Source organism: Solanum dulcamara, chromosome 6 (genome assembly GCF_947179165.1).
Source record: "Solanum dulcamara chromosome 6, daSolDulc1.2, whole genome shotgun sequence".
In the NCBI taxonomy this organism is placed as follows: domain Eukaryota; kingdom Viridiplantae; phylum Streptophyta; class Magnoliopsida; order Solanales; family Solanaceae; genus Solanum; species Solanum dulcamara.
The window spans coordinates 24,593,914-24,614,049 of record NC_077242.1 but is presented as its reverse complement, the minus strand read 5'-3'; the positions used below and the strand labels follow the sequence as shown (position 1 = coordinate 24,614,049).

At 35.9% G+C, this 20,136-nt stretch overlaps 1 protein-coding gene across 2 annotated transcripts; it reads right to left on the bottom strand.

Moving 5' to 3' along the window:
- Positions 1 to 201: 201 nt before the first annotated feature.
- LOC129893215 (O-fucosyltransferase 35) lies at positions 202 to 16,735 on the bottom strand. Of its 2 annotated transcripts, none has more exons than XM_055968711.1 (9): positions 15,984 to 16,735; positions 15,253 to 15,423; positions 15,099 to 15,171; positions 14,941 to 15,011; positions 14,763 to 14,851; positions 2,545 to 2,677; positions 2,169 to 2,401; positions 1,003 to 1,479; positions 202 to 862 (listed from the first exon to the last, which is right to left on the bottom strand). In XM_055968711.1, exons 1-9 carry the CDS (start codon positions 16,488 to 16,490, stop codon positions 664 to 666), a joined length of 1,953 nt encoding a protein of 650 aa, XP_055824686.1. In that variant the 5' UTR covers positions 16,491 to 16,735; the 3' UTR covers positions 202 to 663. The 2 variants fall into 2 exon arrangements, with proteins under 2 accessions (XP_055824686.1, XP_055824687.1); XM_055968712.1 differs by having other exon boundaries at positions 15,253 to 15,420.
- Positions 16,736 to 20,136: the final 3,401 nt, after the last annotated feature.

Here is a 20,136-nt window from a genome sequence, read left to right as displayed (position 1 = left end):
GGATTTGCTATATTCTGCAACCACACGGAATTGGTAAGAGCAAGACCTGTCGTCTCATGTGTTTAAAATTCAAGTTTTGCAGCAAGGAAAGTGTTTGAAACATAAAGACAGTCGAAATTTTCAATCTAATACTTTTATAAGCAGGGCTATTCAATAGAAACAATTCTCACTCTTAAACAAGTTAGAGTTGAGTCGACCATATGAATCTTCACTGACAATGTCACTGCATTTAAGCTCACCTCAAGCAATGTGTGATTAACAATGTAATTTGGTCATTTACATCTCAAGAAAAAATACATTCTATAACAACCACCCACAAATCTTATCACTTGGCTCTGCAGGGTGCATATACTGCCGTATGTAGATATTGGCAGCACCATCCTCCTTGCCAAGAAAGTATCGTGGAAAATGTCCAATTAACAAAAAGGACTAATGTCTTTGTATGGTTGGACAGTATACTTGACTCTGCACCAGCAGCAAAATGCTGAATTTGACCTGGATGGTCTGCGTATATACAAGTCACCTGTTTCTAAACAGGGAGAAGTCCCAGTGAATTGAATTCCTTAGTAGAGACCAATCCATATGCATGGCAATACCTCCCAGAATGTCCCAAGCTGAACCCCTGGGAGATCAAGGGGCAAAGTACTTTATGTTCAAACTTCGCTATCTGTGGGTTTTCTCGCATATACAGCCAGGAAGGGAATTAGCATAAAAGCTCTCTTCCAGCTTCGGGAATTCACCTGGCTCTCTCACATAAGGAGCCCCAGAACGAGTCTCATGAAGCTTTTTTACTTTGGAGCTGAATTTCTTCCATGAGATCTTACCATAATCGAGTTCATCAACTAGCTTCACAAAATTCATCCTGCCAAAGGATGATTAGATTCCAAAAGTTAGGTCGACGAAAGTACTTTGATTTGGGAATATTGCGTTCTCGTAGTTCGACAACAGAAAATTTGTCTAGCCAGATAATAAGGGGAGTAAGCAGATGGCAGGAATAATTACCTGTCTGGACTAATAGTCTTCTTGAAGTTCTCAAAGCGTCTATGACCTTGTACTGCCTTGGCCATATTTCCATCATATGTGTAGACGAAAACATCACTCTGAAGAGCAACAACATAGTCCAAACCAGCCAGCATGTTTTGGTGATTCTCGAAAGGGTTCAATTCCTCCTCTGTTGAAAGAGTTGAATGGGAAAACACGTTTGGGAAATTCTCCAGAAGAGGTTGCATGCTTCCATTTCCATAAGCTTCACCAGCCACCAAGTAAATCCTCGTACTGGATGGGAATCCCAGCCCCTTAAGCAGAAGGGCAGTCTCCCTGGGGGTCAACGGGCAACCACCAAGCTTTCTTCTTTCTGCACCATCGATCTCCTTTTCCTTCCAATGGCCGACCTCATAACGCATGCTACGGAGTTCTTCATCCTCTTCTGCTGTCAAATTATGGCTGCAGCCTGTAAAAGCAAGCATATCCTTCTCGTATCTGCAAGTAGCACCATAAACTGCTTATGTGAAAAGGGTTCAGAAAAAACAGTTTTAGCAGGAAAAGAAAATCAAATTTATAGCAAATCCTTCTGCTAAGATAAGACATCAGCATTATAATTTGTGCAAGTTACCATTCAAATGACTTATATCCATAAAGATAATTGAGAAATAAATCGGACTACATTTATCTGATATTACAACTTTGCAGCTAAAACAAGTTCAGTCAAAGCCGTTGCTTTAAGAGTGGAATGATCCTATAAGATTAGAAGTAAAACTAAGATAAATGTGTCCAATTAAAGCACCAAATTATGAATACTGATCCTGCTAAAATAATGACCTCAAAGTTATCTAACTTTCTTAGAGAACTTTGTCACCTAGTTCATTTACAGAGGTATACAGAGAGCTAACACAGGAGTAATGCTACATAACAATACAGGCATGACATGGTCTATTTGCCATCTTTTATTGTATTTTGATTCAAATAGAAAGTCAAACTAAGCTATTACAATGAATGGCATGTCAGGTACATCAACTGGCCTGATCCTTCAAATGAAAAAGTGGAGATGATTGACTCGCACTATGTTCTTTTATAACCCTAGCATTAATCAAAAGTAATGGCACAAACAATAATAGAGTTGTATGTCACTATAGCTCTAACAGCTATGAGAGAAAGAGGCCGCGACTGACCTTAAATGGAGAGCAAGATACGGATTTCCATCTTGTCGCATCCTCGAAACCAAAATCTTTCCCAAATTTTCAATGGGGGCTGAGTATTTTAATGCTTGGTAATTTACACGGCATCTCAGCTTCTGAATAGAATTGGGTATCCCATTGTTGGCTATCCGAGAATCAGTGTGAGTAATATACATTACTTTGTGCTGCTTCAGAAGAGGGAGGACCTCTGATTTATAGTAACTAACCTGATCAAATGAAAAGCATGCAAGTACATCAGGATACTCATCACCACATCATATCATTTGGAATCCATTGTTAGTTTCATACACTCAAAGGAGTACTCACAACCATGTCAAAAATACCCACATAAATCAGTGAAGTACTTCACCTTAGACCAGGATATAGGTGTTTTGTTAAAAGGCTCAGTTCCAGCAAATTCTGGTGGTAATGTCTCGACAATGTGGATGTCATCCTTTAGAGTTTCAATAAAGTGCTGCCAATCGAAAAGATCTTTGAACCCACTGCATTTAGGAAACAAAGGTAGAGATCAAGGGGAGCCAAGTCAAGGAAAAAAACATCTATAGTTATCACTTAAATCGAACAAGAATATATAGATGTAAAGCATTTGCGAATAAAACAATCATGAGCCCCTTGTTTATTCTATTCTTGCTGACTGGCATTGGTGGGGAGGACGATGTTGCGAACCTAAAAAAGATAAATCAAATTGTGTTGCATCTACCCATTTGAGTTCTTTAGATGAGGTGATAAACTGTTTGATGGAAGCAAAAGTTCTCGGTTCAAGTCTCAGTGCAACCCCAGAACATAATATTTCACATGCTTTCCACAACGAAAGGAAAGAAAAAAAGAAGATAAAAGCAATCTTCAAGAATATAAAAGATGGCCCAATCTTTGACTGCAAACACTGTCAGTTGGATTTATTAATATCTAGCAAAATCAATAGCTGCATGTGGAGTGGAGAAACTGCCTACTGTTTACTTGGGACTCCCAATGGGCTCAAAACACAAGGCATTGGAGATGTGGGATAACATCATTGAGAAGACAGAAAAGAGCTTGCTATGTGGAAAGCACAGTATCTATCTTTAGGAGGCAGGCTCAGTCTAATCAACTCTGTGGTAGGACTCATTACCAACCTATGTGATGTCCCTCTTCCCTATGCCTGCCAAAGTACTCAAAGTTCTAGACAAATTGAGAAGAAACTTCCTATGGCATGGCAACAAGGAGCATAAAGGTTACAACCTAGTGAAATGGAACATAGTGCAACAGAGCAAGGAGCATGGAGGTATGGGGGTCAGAAATCTGAAGCTACAAAATAGCAGCTTGCTCAAAAAATGGTTGTGGAGATATGCTGAGGACAGAACAGCCTTGTGGAAGAATGTAATACAGCAAAAAAATGGACAAAATGGTCAGTGGTGCACTGACGAATCCACTGACACTTGTGGAGCTGGATTATGGAGGACCATCAGGCCCCCCTCTGGACCAACCTTGGGAAGGACATTACCTTCCAAGTGGGCAATGGCAGAAAAATCCTTTTCTGGAAGGATAACTGGGATAGTCAGGGCACTTTGCAAGAGGCTTTCCCCACCCTCTTCACCATCAGCACCAACCAAAATAGCACAATAGAAGATACGTGGACAAATCAAGGATGGAACCTAATTTTCAGGAGGTTTTTGAATGATTGGGAGGTTGAGAGAGTGGCTGCTCTACTTGGTAGAATAGGAACCTTCACAGGGACCACCAATGACCCTGATATTATCAGATGGAGTCACAACACAGAGGGCAAATTTTCAGTCAACAGAGTCTACAGGAGGGGCCTTTCAGAGCTGACAGGAAGAGACAGAGGTCCCTGGAAAGCTATTTGGAGAAGCATGGCACCTAATAAGCTGAAATGTTTCTCCTGGCTGGTAGTAAGGAAGGCATGCCTTACCCATGAAGCTTTACAGAAAAGGAAATCCAACTTAGCTTCCACATGCCCTCTTTGTACGGAAGCTATTGAAACAAACAGCCACCTCTTCCTCCACTGCAAGGTAACCTCTCAGGTCTGGTCCTTATTCATCACCTTGGCTGGGGAAAGCTGGACAATGTCAGAGCACACAGCTGATCTATTGAGTTGCTGGATCAGAAAGGGAGGGAGCAAAAGCCAAAAGAGATGGTGGAAAACTGTCCTAGCTTGCATATGGTGGACCATATGGAAGGAGAGGAATGAGAGAATCCTCAAAGGAAGATCTAACTCCATTCAGAAGATCAAAGGAAAATGTATTTCTACTTTATGTTTTTGGTGTAAAGAGCAGTGTATAGGAGATGAAATACAGATACTGGATTTCCTAGGTTTGTTGTAATTAGCTATCTATGTAATCACACTTTTGGAGGTGGCCAGCATACCCTTAATGCTGATGAATACACGTTACCAGTTTCAAAAAAAAAATAACTGCATGTTTTCACAACCACTGATTTGCCAAGTTTAATCGCTATACCCAAGTCTTTTATTTTTTGTAGCTATTTTGGCCACTCCAATGAGGGTTGAAGTAGGCTGCAGATAGTTGTTTTGCTTAATAAGTTAAGCTGACCAATGTGTACAGGTAAGGTGCATTGGCACCCATCTACCTCTACTGCAACTCTGTTATTCATGTATAGTGGTGGCAAATGAGCGGGCAGAAAATAGGTTAAGCAAAAAGGATCATAATTCAACCCACACATATTTAAGCGGGGTAAAAATTAGGTTTATAAATGGGTTGGGTAAAATATGGGTGTTAGAATAGGAATAGGCATATAAAATCCTACTTAGAGTAGAAATAGAAATAGGAAATAATATCCTACTTGGTAAAGGATTGTATTGTAGTGTCTATAAAAAGGGTCTCTGTGTAATAATGTAGAGGCACAATTCAATAATATTTTTTCTCTAATATTTCTCACGTGATATCAGAGCCTCTACGATCTTGGTAGAGAATCAAAGAATTTCCGCTGCCGGTGGGCAGCTATTACCCATATATGCCGCCCGTCTTGCCAATGATTATGTTAGCAAAAGTCGGGGTCACCGTGTATCTTTCCGGTGACTATTTTCTCATATCAAATTTGTGTAGTACCGTGCATCTTTCCGGTGACTACTTTTCATATTTAATTTGCGTAGTGCATTTTTTCGGAATATTTTCTCATATCTTATGTGTGTAGCATCGTACATCTTTTCGGTGACTTCTTTTTCATATCCAATTTGCGTAGCACCGTGCCATCTTTCCTGTGACTACTTTCTTATTTGTATAGGGTCGCACCATCATTCCGACCCTACCATATAATTTCTATTTTCCAGTAGGATCATGCCATCATTCCGATCATACCCATATCATTCTCTTTCTCAGTAGGGTCATGCTATCATTCCGACTCTACCCATATAATTTTATTTCTCATATTGTGACCACTTTCATCCATCAAATCGAATAATCCAACGCATGAGCTTGTTTTGGCCAGTTTTACGATTTACTTTTACCAAAAAAGAAAAAAGAAAAAGAAGGTATACTCAGATATTTGGGCTAGATTAAGTTACTGTTTTTTTTTAAAAGATATTTGGGCTAGATTACACTGATATTTTCTCTCCCGTGGCTAAAATAACATATGTCTGCCTTTTCCTATCTATAGTTGTCGTTCTCCATTGACCTTTTAATCAGTTGGACATTAAGAATATTTTTCTCCACGGTGATCTCTAGGAAGAAGTCTATATGGAGCAGCCACTTGATTTTGTTGTTCAAGGGGAGTCGGTAGCCTTGTATGTCGAGTGTGTAAGACACTCAATGGTCTGAAACAGTCTTCTCAAACTTGGTTTGGCAAGTTCAACACTACAATTCAAGAATTTATCACTCTATGTTTTATCGACGTTATGCCCCAAAACCAGTATTTTATGAGAAGACCAAGCACATTGAGATTGACTGGCATTATGCATCAAATAAAATCTTTCATGAGAAGACTAAGCACATTGAGATTGACTAACAATTTTATGAAGTCGAGTGATCAACTTGAAGATATCTCTCTAAGCCCCTCATCGGTCTTCGTATTAATTACATTTATAACAAGTTAGGAGCATATGACTTGTATGCACTAGCTTAAGGGGGGTGCTAGAATAAGAATAGGTATATAAAATTACACTTAAGAGTAGAAATAGAAATAGGTAAAAGTATCCTACTTGGTAAAGAGAAATAGAAATAGGGAAAAGTATTCTACTTGGTAAAGGATTGTATTGTAGTGTCTATAAAAAGGGTTTCTGTATAATAATGTAGAGACACAATTCAATAATATTTTTTCTCTTATATTTCCCACAATGGGCTTGACCCATTTGTATAGGGGTTAAGGAAACTGCTGTTGTTAGATTTTATACATTATTTAATATGAATTTAAGCATTATTTTTGTTAATAGAGAAACTTTGATAATAAACGTAATTTAAAAGCGGCACGTTTGAAAAAATTAAAATATATCTGATGAAGGTACATCAGCGTAATGCTACTATAAAATTAGTAATATTATAACCTTGACGACTCACCAAATAGCTAAACAATTTAAAATAATATATATTGTTAGTATTTCTATACAATTTTCAAACTTGATGCTACAGTCTTTTGACGAACTATTAATTTTTGTACAGTTCAAATTATGATTCTAAACATTGTTACACCAAAATCAATATAATTATTTATTCAATTTGGATTAGAAAATAGGGTCTATGTTTTAGGATACTGAAAGCAAAAGGCTATGGGTAATTGCTTCAGAAGGTGGAATACAACACTTGGACATGCATGTACCCCTCAGAGAGCTAATAATGGCAGATATTTCTTATAATATGCCACTACAAAAACTATTTTTAAAGTTAAAAGCAAAGACTTTTTATAAAGTACTGACTGAAGCAGACTCCGGAAAAACAACTGATGCAAAGACCTCAAAAATCCAAGAGTGAGAAGCACTAATCAAATCTTAACTAGTTATCTAGGCAGGCGTGAGTGATTTAGCCGCAGCCCACCCAAATCAGACCCGTGAGTGACCAATATTTGCATCGTTGAAATATGGGCGGGTAAATGAAAATTGGGTTCATTTTTCCATAACAATTTCATGCACATAACTTTTTAAGAAGTCTCCATGTGGCTAACGATGCACCCACAATCTTAAGAGATGATTCGATGCGCACATTGTAGCTAAGAGACAATGTTCTGGAGGGTGACCCATCAGCACCTTTGAAGAAGAAAATCATATCTTTCCCCATCTTACAAGTCTCTTCCTTTTCTTTTCTTTTTTGAAAAGGTGACTCTTCCTTTTTTTCCTTTTCCTCTGCTTTTCTTCAATATTTGTTATATTTTCCTTTTTATTCCTTGTTTCCTAATCTTATTTCTTCACTAGAACTGACCTTACTCTATCTTTTTTATTTATTTGATACCGAAAATCTGTCGGGAGCTACTCCTAGGATCAACTGCAGCCTTCAAAACTCGAGAATGATGAGTCTGCCCCTCTACCCTTCCAAACTTAAATACTAGACTTAGTTCGTCTGGCATAGAGCACAAACTTGTAACCTAATCCCTCTACTTTTGCCAAGTGAGTTAAGCCCTGAGCTACGCCTTACAATAACTACGCCTCAGTCCCAAATATGTTGGAATCGACTGGGAATCTCGAGAGGTAACTTTGGCGGGTATCGACGGGATTGGTGGTGCAATTGGGACGTCCAAGGGAAAGTGGAAGCCAAGAAGGTGGCGTATGCGAAATTGCTGGAGTAAGGATGAGGAGGAGAAGCGGAAGAATAGAGAAAGGTATAAGATGGTGTGGAAGGAGGCAAAGTTAGTGGTTACCGCGGCAAAAATAATAGCTTTTGAATGTTTAAATGTAGAACTAGTGGACAAAGGTGGAGATAAGAAGTTGTACGGGATAGCTAAGGTGAGAGAGGACCAAGTGAAGTGCATCAAGTTGAGGACGGAAAAGTGTTGATGGATGAGACACTTATTAGACAGAGATGGGCAATCGTATTCCATAAACTATTGAACAAAAAGGGGGACAGACACTGAAGCACTTCGAGAAGCATTGTGATTTAAGGTATTGTAGGTGTATAAAGGTTGAGGAGGTTAAAGGTGTTATTCGTAGGATGCGTAGGGAGGAGAGCAACAAGCTGGACGAGATTCTAGTGGAGTTTCGAAAGAGCGCAGATACAGCAGGTATGGAATGGCCGATTGGGTTGTTTAATGTCGTTTGGAAGACGAAAAAGATGCCATAAGAATGCAAGTGGAGTACGGTGATCCCGTTGTACAAGAACAAATGTAACATTCAGAATTGCAACAACTATAGGAGCATTAAGTTGTTAAGCCACACTATGAAGGTTTGGGAGAGGGTGGTGGAGATGAGGGTGAGTGGAGGCGTGGCTATTTTCGAGAACCAGTTCAGACTCATGTTGGGGTATCCAACCACAGAAGCCATTCATCTGAGTAAGAGGCTAGTGAAGAAGTATAGTGAGAGGAAGAGGGACCTTCACAAGGTGCTCATCGACCTAGAAAAGGCTTATGACAAAGTTCTGAGAGAAGTTACGGAGGTGCTCAGAGACTAAAGGCGTTCCTCCGGTGATTAAAGACATATATGATGGAGCCAAGACCCAGATTAGATCAATAGGTGTGGACTCAAAACACTTCCCAATTGTGATGGGGTTGCACCATAGATCATCCCTTAGCCCATATTTATTTGTCTTGGTGATGAATGAATTGACTCAGAAAATCCAAGGTGAGGTGTTATGATGTATGTTATTTGCAGAAAACATAGTTCTGATCGACGAGACTAGCAACAGAGATAACGTTAAGCTTAAGGTTTGGAGACAAATCATGAAGTCTAAATGGTTCAGATTGAGCAGGACCTAGACAGAATACTTGGAATGAAAGTTCAGTGACATAACGCATGAGGATAATGTGGATATGGGCTTGACACTAATGCCACCCATAAGAAAGGAAGTTTCAAGTATCTTGGGTCCATTATCCAAAGTAATGGGGAAATCGACTAGGATGTCACACATCGTATTGGTGCAAAATGGATGAAATGGAGGCTTGCATCAAGAGTCTTGTGTGATAAGAAGGTGCCACAAAACTCAAAGACAAATTCTACAGAGCGGTGGTTAAATTGGCTATATTGTATGGAGTGGAATGTTGGCCAATTAAGAACTTTCATGTTTAGAAGATGAAAATTGTGGAACTGAAGATGTTGAGATGGATGTGTAGGCAAACTAGATGAGCTAATATTAGAAATGAAGATATCTGATATAAGGTAGGAGATGGTTCGGGGCATGTGAAGAGGAAATGCACAGATGCCCTAGTATGAAGGTGTGAGAGATTGGCTAGGAATGGTTACATGAGAAGTAGAGGTAGGCCGAAAAGTATTGGAAAGAGGTGACTAGACAGGATAGGACACATCTTCAACTTACCGAGGACATGACCTTAAATAAAAGGTTACGGAGAACACGAATCAAGATAGAGGGCTAGTTAGGTTGTTGAGAGTTGTCTCGCTTAATCTTAGGGGGTGTTCGGATTGGCTTATTTAAAGTGGATTTTGGCTTTTAAGCACTTTTTTTAGGTTGAAAAGGTTTTTTTAAAAAAAAGTCAAAAGTTAGGTGTCTCCAACTTATGATTTTTAGCTTATAAGTCACTTAAAAAGCCTATTCAAACACCCCCTTGTAGTATCATACTAGTAATTGTAGTATTTCTCTGGGAGTTTCTTGTTACTCCATTTATGTTAATATCTAATGCTCTTGCACATCAATTATGGTATTATTTTGTTTTAGTGATGGTTACTTTTTAAGTATGATTTGTCATGAGTTCTTTATCATTTTGTCTGGGCTTCTTCAATCCTATTGATTTTGTTTTTCGAACTGCTTTGTAATGTTTTTACTTGAGCCGAAGGTCTATCAAAAATAAACTCTCTACCTTCCAAGGTAGGGGGTAAGGTTTGAATACACACTACCCTCCCAAGGCCCCACTTGCGGGATTACATAGGGTATGTGTATGTTGTTTTTGTAATAATAGTACTATTAGAAGTTCTCTAACAAGTCTAAAACCTATCCTCAAATAGTAGCTATCTCCTATATGGATCGTTTTCCCCATTGGACCCTATTTTTAGCTAATTCTGCATTGGTACCAAGCATTTGTAGGTTTTTCAAGACAAGTTCCTTCCACGGGGCTACACCTTACTTTATCTTTTTTTTTACCTACGATCAGACTTTTCATCTATTAATAGATATTTATTTTATCACAAATTGTGTTCTGCATCATTCTATTGGAGTAGAACAAATATCTGTCATTTCAAGTTTCTCCCTAGAGGAACTAAAATTGCCTCAAGAAGAAAATAGAACGCCATATATTATGCATGTGGAAGAGAGATTAATCGTGTAAATAATTAGCTATCCTTTTTGAGGATATGACTTCCATTTACGATTTGGACTATGACTACTAGAATAGAACTCACAATCTTTCACCAAGTGTTAGGTAATCTTCCATATATACTGAAAGATAAACAAAGTAAATTGAATAGGACTCGTTACATCATTGCTTTATCTATCAGTAAATCAAAACCAATAAAATGAATTAACTTAGAATGTGTCGAAATTAAAATTGAATTAATACGAAATCAATCAAACCGAGCAAATACTGATCATATTTAGACTCTACAGTCAATGTCACGTGCACTTATAGGCAATGGTGCACCCGCTTTCTTCAAGTCCTTGATTCACGTACTTCAGATATAACTGCCTTAAAATATACATACACAAAATATAGGGGGAAAAACACAAAATATACCACCTACTGACTCTCTTTTCACAATATACCCTAGTAACAGTAATTACGCAGATAATCCTATAAATATTTACACAATACACCATATATCAAATCTTAAAAATTGAATATAAGGTTTTTAATAGCAACATGTTATATGGAATAATATCCCTTTAGCATTTATTATGGAAACATATGGTTAGTGAATATCATATTAAATACTACAGTTTTTCAAATATAAATTTGAATATTGTAGTTCTTATTTGAATATTCTTGCTTTGATTTGAATATTGTAGTTCTTATTTGAATATTCTTGCTTTGTTTTGATTATGTTAGTACTGTTGAGTGTTTTCCTGTTCAATACTACAATTTTTTAAATACATGTGATTATTGTCAAGTGTTTGCCTGTTATACTGTAATTTTTATTTGAATGGTGTGGTTTTGAATTTAGTTTTTATTTGAATATAGTAGAAATGATTTGAATATTGCATAAGGAATCAAAAAGTGGGGATATACATTATTGAACAGGATATTCAAAACAAAATAAGAATATTTAAATAAGAACTAATACACTATTCATTCAAATCAAAGCAAGTATTCAAATAAGAACTACAGTATTCAAATCTATAATTTGAAAAAATGTAGTATTCAACATGATATTCACTAATGATACATTTTCATAATAAATGTTAAATTTTAGGGATATTATTCCATCTAACACACTGCCATTAAAAATTCTATTTTTACTAAACTTGATATATCATATGAACATTCATAGGATTGTCTACAACAACAACAACAACAAGCCCAGTATAGTCCCACCATGTGGGGTCTGGGGAGGGTAGAGTGTACGCAGACCTAACCCCCACCTTGAAGGGTAGGGCGGTTGTTTTCAAAAGACACTCGGCTTAAGAGAAAAGAACAAGAGAAGAGAAACAAGAAAAACAAGACATAGGTCAGTAGAGCCAAGCATATCGAAAACAATATAAAAATATGAGAAATGAGAGCGAGAAAGTCAGGGTAGGAAAGACCGGAAAGAAAGGAGCATTAACTACTATAGATAAATAGGATACCCAAAGTAAACCGGACCAACAAATATAAGCAGTAATCAAATGCAGAAATCAAATGTTAATAAACAAATGAGCAAAAACTACGACTACTATGGATAAAAGATAAGTCACCTAGCCCACTATCTTAGTCTGAGTTCTCCACAGCCTCCTATCTAAGGTCATGTCCTCGGTGAGCTGCAACTGTGTCATATCATGTCTAATCACCTCTTCCCAATATTTCTTCGGCCTCCCTTTGCCCCTCCTAAAACCGTCCATAACCAACCTCTCGCACCTCCGCACTGGAGCATCTGTGTCTCTCCTCTTCACATGCTCAAACCATCTCAATCTCGCTTCCCGCATCTTGTCCTCCACTGATGCCACTCTCACCTTGTCTCGGATATCTTCATTCCTAATTCTATCCATCCTAGTGTGCCCACACATCCACCGCAACATTCGCATTTCCGCGACTTTCATCTTCTGAACATGAAGTTTCTTGATTGGCCAACACTCCGCCTCGTACGTTCATAGGATTGTCTATGTAACTAATATTACTAGGGTATATTGTGAAAAAGGCTGCTCAATACTACAGTTGTTTTTAATATATATTTCAATACTGGTAAGTTTGGTTGGTTATACTGTAATTTTTATTTGAATGGTATTGTTTTGATTATAGTTTTATCTGAATATTTTTGCAGCCGCTACCCTTTGGGTGCGTGGTGCGCACAGGGTAAAACCCCCACTCCTATGCAATAGCTCGCAAATCATACAGGAGAGGTAACCCGCACTAGGCAAGCCCGGTGCGACGAGCTCGACCCAAAAGGCAAACCCCTTGCTTTCGCTGGCAAAGGGTTTCAAACTTGAAACCTCCAACATGGAAGTTCCAAGCCCAAACCACTAGGTCACCCCTTCGGGTTATAGTTTTTTCTGAATATAGAACTGATTTGAATATTGAATGAATAGTCAAAATCGGGGATATATGTTATTTCGATTTTTTGTGTGAGAAATATTTAAGAGATAGAGAGGAACTGGATATGAATTTAACCGATTTTATTGTGTGAGTAAAGTTTTCAAAGGAAAGAAATTGATGGTATAAACTAAATGGTTGAAATTGAACCTGCAACATGGGTATAATTAAAACAAAATCCCTCAAAAGGTGGAATAAAATTGAATTTCAGTTTTCAAGTTGGGTTTAAGAACTTAATATGGTCAGCGGGTGGAATTTAAATACACGACTGTCCCATTGTGTTACGTGGCTTCCCTTATGGTATACTGGGTAGACTACTGTCACATTGTGTTGAGTGGCTTCCCTTATGGTATACTGGCTAGATTTCTCAAAAAAAAAAAAAATATTGTACACACAATTGTTACCCAACAAAAAGAGAAAAGTAGCCACCTATTTAGTAGCAGCCCAAGGATGAGAATCTTTCAACTGCCTCAGCGTATTGTATCTTAAAGGAGATCCTCCAAAATCGAAATTGTGATGCCTAAGTTAACATTTCTTTCTTACCACTTCTCTTTTAAGTTTCCGAAAGTGCCATCATTATTAGCCAACTGATTTCTAGGACGATAAACCTATAAGAAAATTGAGTACTAGGGTCATTCTTTACAACTTCCTTTGAGGAAGGATTTTTTCCATCATTGCATCCTTCATAAAATCATGCTATCTAACTCTAGATGCTCAACTTGCATCCTAAACTGATTTATCAAGTCTCAGCCTGGAGCCATGCTTCCATTCATCAAGTAATAAGACACCGTTCTCTAATCGTGAGCATAATTGTGTAACGTCTATCAAGAAAAGTTGCCATAAAGGAAAGCATCTGCAGTCAATTATTGGTAATGTAACTGTAAATACCAGATTACATTGTGGGCTTGAAGAACATTAACCTCACCTGTATATTGGTCATAGGATCACAGAAAAGAATGATTACCGCTTTGTCTTTAACCTAACATGACTCTCTTAAAGACCATCAGACGGTGGATTGACCCATTCTACCTCATTTCTCCTTCAATGATTACTTTGAGAACAAGGGAACAAACTTCAAGTCTAATAACATGACTCTCTTAAATACACCTTTTATGCTTTTGATGTCATCAAAAAAAGAGATCTTCTTCCTTTACTTGGTTGTTTTTCTTTTCTTCTCCCAGATATATCTTGAAAGTTTCTCTCGAAGCTAGACGCATGAACTTGTTAGCACTTAAGTGCTTCAACTCGGGACCACCACCAACCATGTAAATGAGAAACAAAGAATCATCTAGAGACTAAAGCTTCCCCTTCAACATCAACTAATGCACCTACCAAAGGTCATCTATTTACCGTAGGATCCCAGGATTCTCATTTGCTCTAGACATATGGGACTGCGAACTTCACAATTAGAAGCACCTGTAACCAGAGTCCCGAACTTAGGGCTCTATGTTGTTCTTTGATGCTAGACCTTTTATCCATTCACAAAGGGGCAAAATTTCCATAGTTTTGAGCTCTACATATGGATAACAATGATCTTTATAAGTTATAAAAGCATGGATCTACTAAGTAGGGTGCAGTCAGTACACATAACACAAAAGGATCAACAAGAAACTACTAGGGTGAAAAACAATCCAACACACATGATACATATAATTTTGGCTATTCAAACTAAATAAGATATGTGCTAGGGAGGTGGGTGTCTTCCATAACTTTTGCCTATCAAAACCCAATTCAAAATAACCATTTCAAAATTGCTAGTGATGATCTTATGAATATGAATTCAATGAAGTGGTAAAAGCAGAGCACCTTTCATCTGCCCAGTAGGATGTATGATCAAGAGAAGGAAGTACAAGTGTTGCCTTCATGATTTTAGCAACAGCTACCATATCACAGATCTGCATTCTAGAATTATTTGTTTATCAGATGGAGATAATAGGAATCTCTAATAAAAGGAACTGAAGCATGAAACCTATAACAACCAGACCCCAAATCTCATCTGATTTAAGCCACCATTTGCATTTATCAGAAGGTAACCATTTGTCTTTGCATCTACAACTGCCAAAGAAATCAAAAGGGATAAGGGAAAGGTAAAAACAGTTAATAGGCCAAATAAAAATGAATTTCAGTTGTTCAGATATTTACATTTCTGACTCTTTGTCCGCTCAATGCACAGAGTGAAATTTTCACTATTAGGCTTCAACCATATTTCTGAATACTGAAAAGGAAAAAGAAACAACATTTAGATGCGATACTTTCTTTAGTACTAACAAGCTGGAAGATTTGTGATAGAACTTACATCTAGCATGATATTCTGGTTACCAACAACACCCGATGCAACCATACTTAGAGTCTGTTCCACATGATTCTGTTCTTCACTATGTTTGGTATCTCCTTCCATATGTCTATAGGCATGAGTGCTTTCTTCCCTTAGACTTTGCTGACTGACCAGTGAGTCATATGAATCCTGCTGGGCAATGTCGAACATTTGAAAAACACAACTTTACTGATGCAATTAGTTTTGATATTAGTAGTGCAGAACAACAAAATCATCAATTGTATTTTCAAAACAGAGACCTGGCTAACAAAGAAACTCATGATTAAAATCTAATACAATCCAAGGCTATCTATCTGCCTATCTCATCATTTTCCTTCGTTCTCTATGTAACATATGTTTTATTTTACATGCTTCGCCTAAAGCCTGATAGTTGTATTTTATCACTATCATATGAAATTTTCATCAAAGACAATACACAGTGTAGTGCCACATCCCCGCTGTCCTTGTTGTTAAAATCAGTAGGTCATCTGAACAACCAATTCAATTGAACTAAAATCTACCACTATTGAGAAGCAAATACCTCCAGAAGAACAGAAAGTGTTACAGTACATATTTAATTATTCAAAACTAAGTCTTGAATATTAAGCTCCAATTGATCTTGAAAAACACCCAAAAACAAACCAAAATTGAAGGGAAAAACAAATGAACATCCATGGGAGTCAAGAATTCCATTTCTAGAACTAAGAAATAACCTGACTGTACGCAACTCTTTCAATAGCAGATCCAAACCATCCATAGGCACAAAACTTGAGAACACCCATAAACAAGCACAACCCACAAAACACCAAGAACATCCAGTGCCCCAACTTCTTCCTTCCTTTCAATTCCAACCCAAACCCAAAATCCACAGTCAAAGATTCCAATTTTTTCCTCAAATGTACCCTTTGGATAACATTACTCAAATGGGTATGCTTCTTTTCTGCTAAAACCTCATACCCATCAGCAATATTCGCATTGGTTTCAGATCTGGGTGAGTTGAGTGGTACATCAATCTCATGGTGAGTATTCAAAGTAGTAGTAGTAGTGCTACTAGTAATAGTAGTATTTTGGGCGTTTTGGTTAGCATTGTTGGTTCGCTTGAAAGAGTGAGCTCTTCGAGTCATTGGTCCAGAGAATCGTGGGCTATTAACCCTCTGTGGAACGCCATCCGTGGCGGTGGAGTGGTGGTGGCTATGGTGGTTGTTATGGTGATGACCCATTTTGTTATCAAATACAATATGAATACATTAGGTGTAGTTGATGAGAAAGTATGGATCCAGATGGTTGAAGTGATATTATTGAAGATGATTGAGCATTAATGGAGGGAAAGTGGAGCAGAAGAAGGCATACAGTAAAAAGGAAGAGAGAGTTCAATCATTTTTTGCTGGTTTTAAATTCTTTCACCCATGGGAAGTTGACTCATGGAGCCGCCATTTAAGGTATACATCACCCCTTCACTCGTTTTCTTACGCCTTTGAAGCTAGTTTTGTGTTTCAATTATTGACAGTAAAGTATGACCTTCTTAATAAAAAATATTGAGATAAGTGTTAAAAATATTTTTAAATTTGATAAGAATTTAAGAGTGTATTTTAGTTATGTTGTAACATTTTCGTGTATTTAAGTTCAATTAGTCAAGATTGTTAATAGTTCGAAAATGAAATTAATAATTTGCTCCAAGTATAGGAGTGTTTTCAATATTTCTATCTTCTTTTATTAATATTAATAGTTTCAAATAATATATTTTTTAATTTTTTAAAAATTTTATTGTATATATCGTTAAATTTAGGGATAATTATTGTTATACCCAAAAAATGAAACTACTTACCATTTGATACCTCCATTACTTTCATATTCCTTATTTTTAATTATCTCGCGCATTTGATATAATAAGAGTATATAATATACTCTGATGTTATCAAGCAGTTTCACTGAAACACTGTCTTTTCCTTCTTGATACCATCAGAATATATTATACTCTGATAGTATCAAGAAGAAACTGTTTGATAAATTGCTTGATACCATCAAAGTATAATATACTTTAATGCTATCAAAGAGGAACAAAGGAAGGGACACTAATATAAATACACGTTTGATACCATAAGAGTATATATATATTCTGATAGTATAAAGAAAGAAGAGACAGTGCTTCAGCGAAACTGCTTGATACCATCAGAGTATATTATACTCTGATGGTATCAAGAAAAAACTGTTTGATACCATCATAGTATAATATACTCTGATGATATCAAAGAGGAGCAGTGATGTTGACGTTACCATGACGTCATGCGCGAAATTAAAAGGAAAAAAATGAGGTAAGAGGGTAAATAGTTTGAATTATAGTATTAAGGGTAAATAATTTGGGTCATGTCCAATTTGAGTAAATTATTTCACAATTAGTCTATTTTGTGTAGTTTTTCCTTAAATTTATTGTTATGTTATTTTTATTTTCTTCTACTTTTTGTTTATCTTGCCCTTTTTAAATTCATCAATAGTGATATTTATTAATTATTATTATTTTTGAATTAAATAATTTATTAATAATTATATTTTTTTGTTTATTCTATTTTTTAAAGTAATTTCACCCGTAATATATTTTTCTCCTATGTTTATTCTTCAATTGTTAATATATATATATATATATCGAAACAATCTATTCAAATATTATATAATTCATAAAAATAATACAATATAAAATAATATTAATATAATATGATATATTATAAAATAATAGGTAAGAACAATCCAAATAGAGTGTTGGGGCCGTTTATCCTTCTATTTTTTTACTTTGCATAATGTTGTAAAAATTGTGGCGGATGGCGTAAGTGATGATTGTTGGAAGCTGCTAATGATGTAGTGGCATTTATAGGACTTGTTCAATGAAATATAACTTACCTGTTTTAATTTGTTTGTACGTCCAATATTGCATATTTTAAAATGGCAAAAATTTAAAGAAAATTTGATACATTAAACATATTATGAAGATCATAAAAATTAAACTAATTTTAAAAATTTTATAATCAAATTAAGATAAATAAAGTAAAATGAAGGAGTAACAATTTTATACTATACATTTAAGTTTCCAATGAATCATACCAATTTGAGCATAAGAAATAGTTATGAAAAATAAACTAAAAATAAATTATCATCCTCATTAAGTGAAAATAATTTAACTTTATTTATTTTTACTTTCTAGTTATTAGGGATTTATTCATTCAAAAATAATTATTTATGGATAATGTGTAGAGGTGGGGAAAAGATTAATGATAGGTAGCGATGCCTGTTTATAATTATTTCGCTAATAGATATGAAATCCTATTTCATACATGATGTTTTTGGTTGATAATGTAGTTGTGGTCTGTATATATGTAAAAATTCAGTTTGCAATCTTAAATCAACATTAACAAGATATCATAGCTGATATTCGATTAAAAATTTATATTTTTAATACACTATCATCTCATATCTTCATCATATTTATGTGTTTTACATTATTATTGAAGTATTTTGGGTTTGAATTAAATTTTGGGATAATTATTGTTATACCCTAAAAAAGGAAACTATTTATCATTGGATATTCCATTACTTTTATATTTCTTGTTTTTAACTATCTCGTGCATTTGATATCATGAGAGTATATAATATATTTTAATGGTATCAAGCAGTTTCGCTGAAACACTGTCTTTTCCTTCTTGATACTATCAGAGTACAATATATTATGATGGTATTAAGAAGAAACTGCTTGATAAATTGTTTGATACCACCAAATTATAATACACTCTGATGGTATTAAAGAAAAATAAGGAAAGGGGGACTGGTGTAAATACACGTTTGATACCATGAAAATATATATATACTTTCATGGTATCAAGACAAAAGAGACAGTGCTTCAGCGAAACTACTTTATACTATCAAGGTATAATATACTCTAATGGTATCAAAGAGAAGCAGTGATGCTGACGTCATGCGCAAAATTAAAAGGAAAAAAATATTGTTATAGAACAAAAAGGGAAACTATTTACCATTGGATACCCCATTACTTTCATACCCCTTATTTTAATTATTTCACGCATTTGATACTCTCACCATGAGAGTGTATTATATACTTTAATGATTTCAAGCAATTTCGTTGAAACACTGTCTTTTCTTTCTTGATACCATCAAGAAGAAATTGTTTGATAAATTGTTTAATATCATTAAAGTATAATATACTCTGATGGTATCAAAGAGGAATAAGGGAAGGGGCACTAGCATAAATACACGTTTGATACAATGAGAGTATATATACTTTGCTGGTATCAAGAAGAAAGAGACGGTACTTCAGCGAAACTGTTTGATACCATCAGAGTATATTATACTCTGATGGTATCAAGAAGAAACTGTTTAATACCATCAGAGTATAATTTACTTTGATGGTATCAAAGAGGAGTAGTGATGCTAATGTCAGCATGACTTCATGTGCGAAATTTAAAAAAAAATGGGGTAAGAGGATAAATATTTTGGGTCATGAGTCTAATAAGGATAAATAGTTTGAGTTAGGTCCAATTTGGATAAATAGTTTCACAATTGGTCTATTAGGTGTAATTTTTTTCGTAATAGTAAAAATATGTATAGATTATTAGGATAAGTATTGTTATACCCTAAAAAGGGAAACTATTTACCATTGGATACCCCATTACTTTCATGCCCCAAAAAGGAGTTCGCTTGTCTTCTTGATGTCATCAGAGTATGTATATATATATACTGATAGTATCATGAAGGAAAAAACACTGCTCAATTATTTCTTGACACTATCATAGTATATATATACTCTGACAGTATCATGAAGGTATCAAAATCTGAATAACACTGCAGTAAAAAGGATTAATT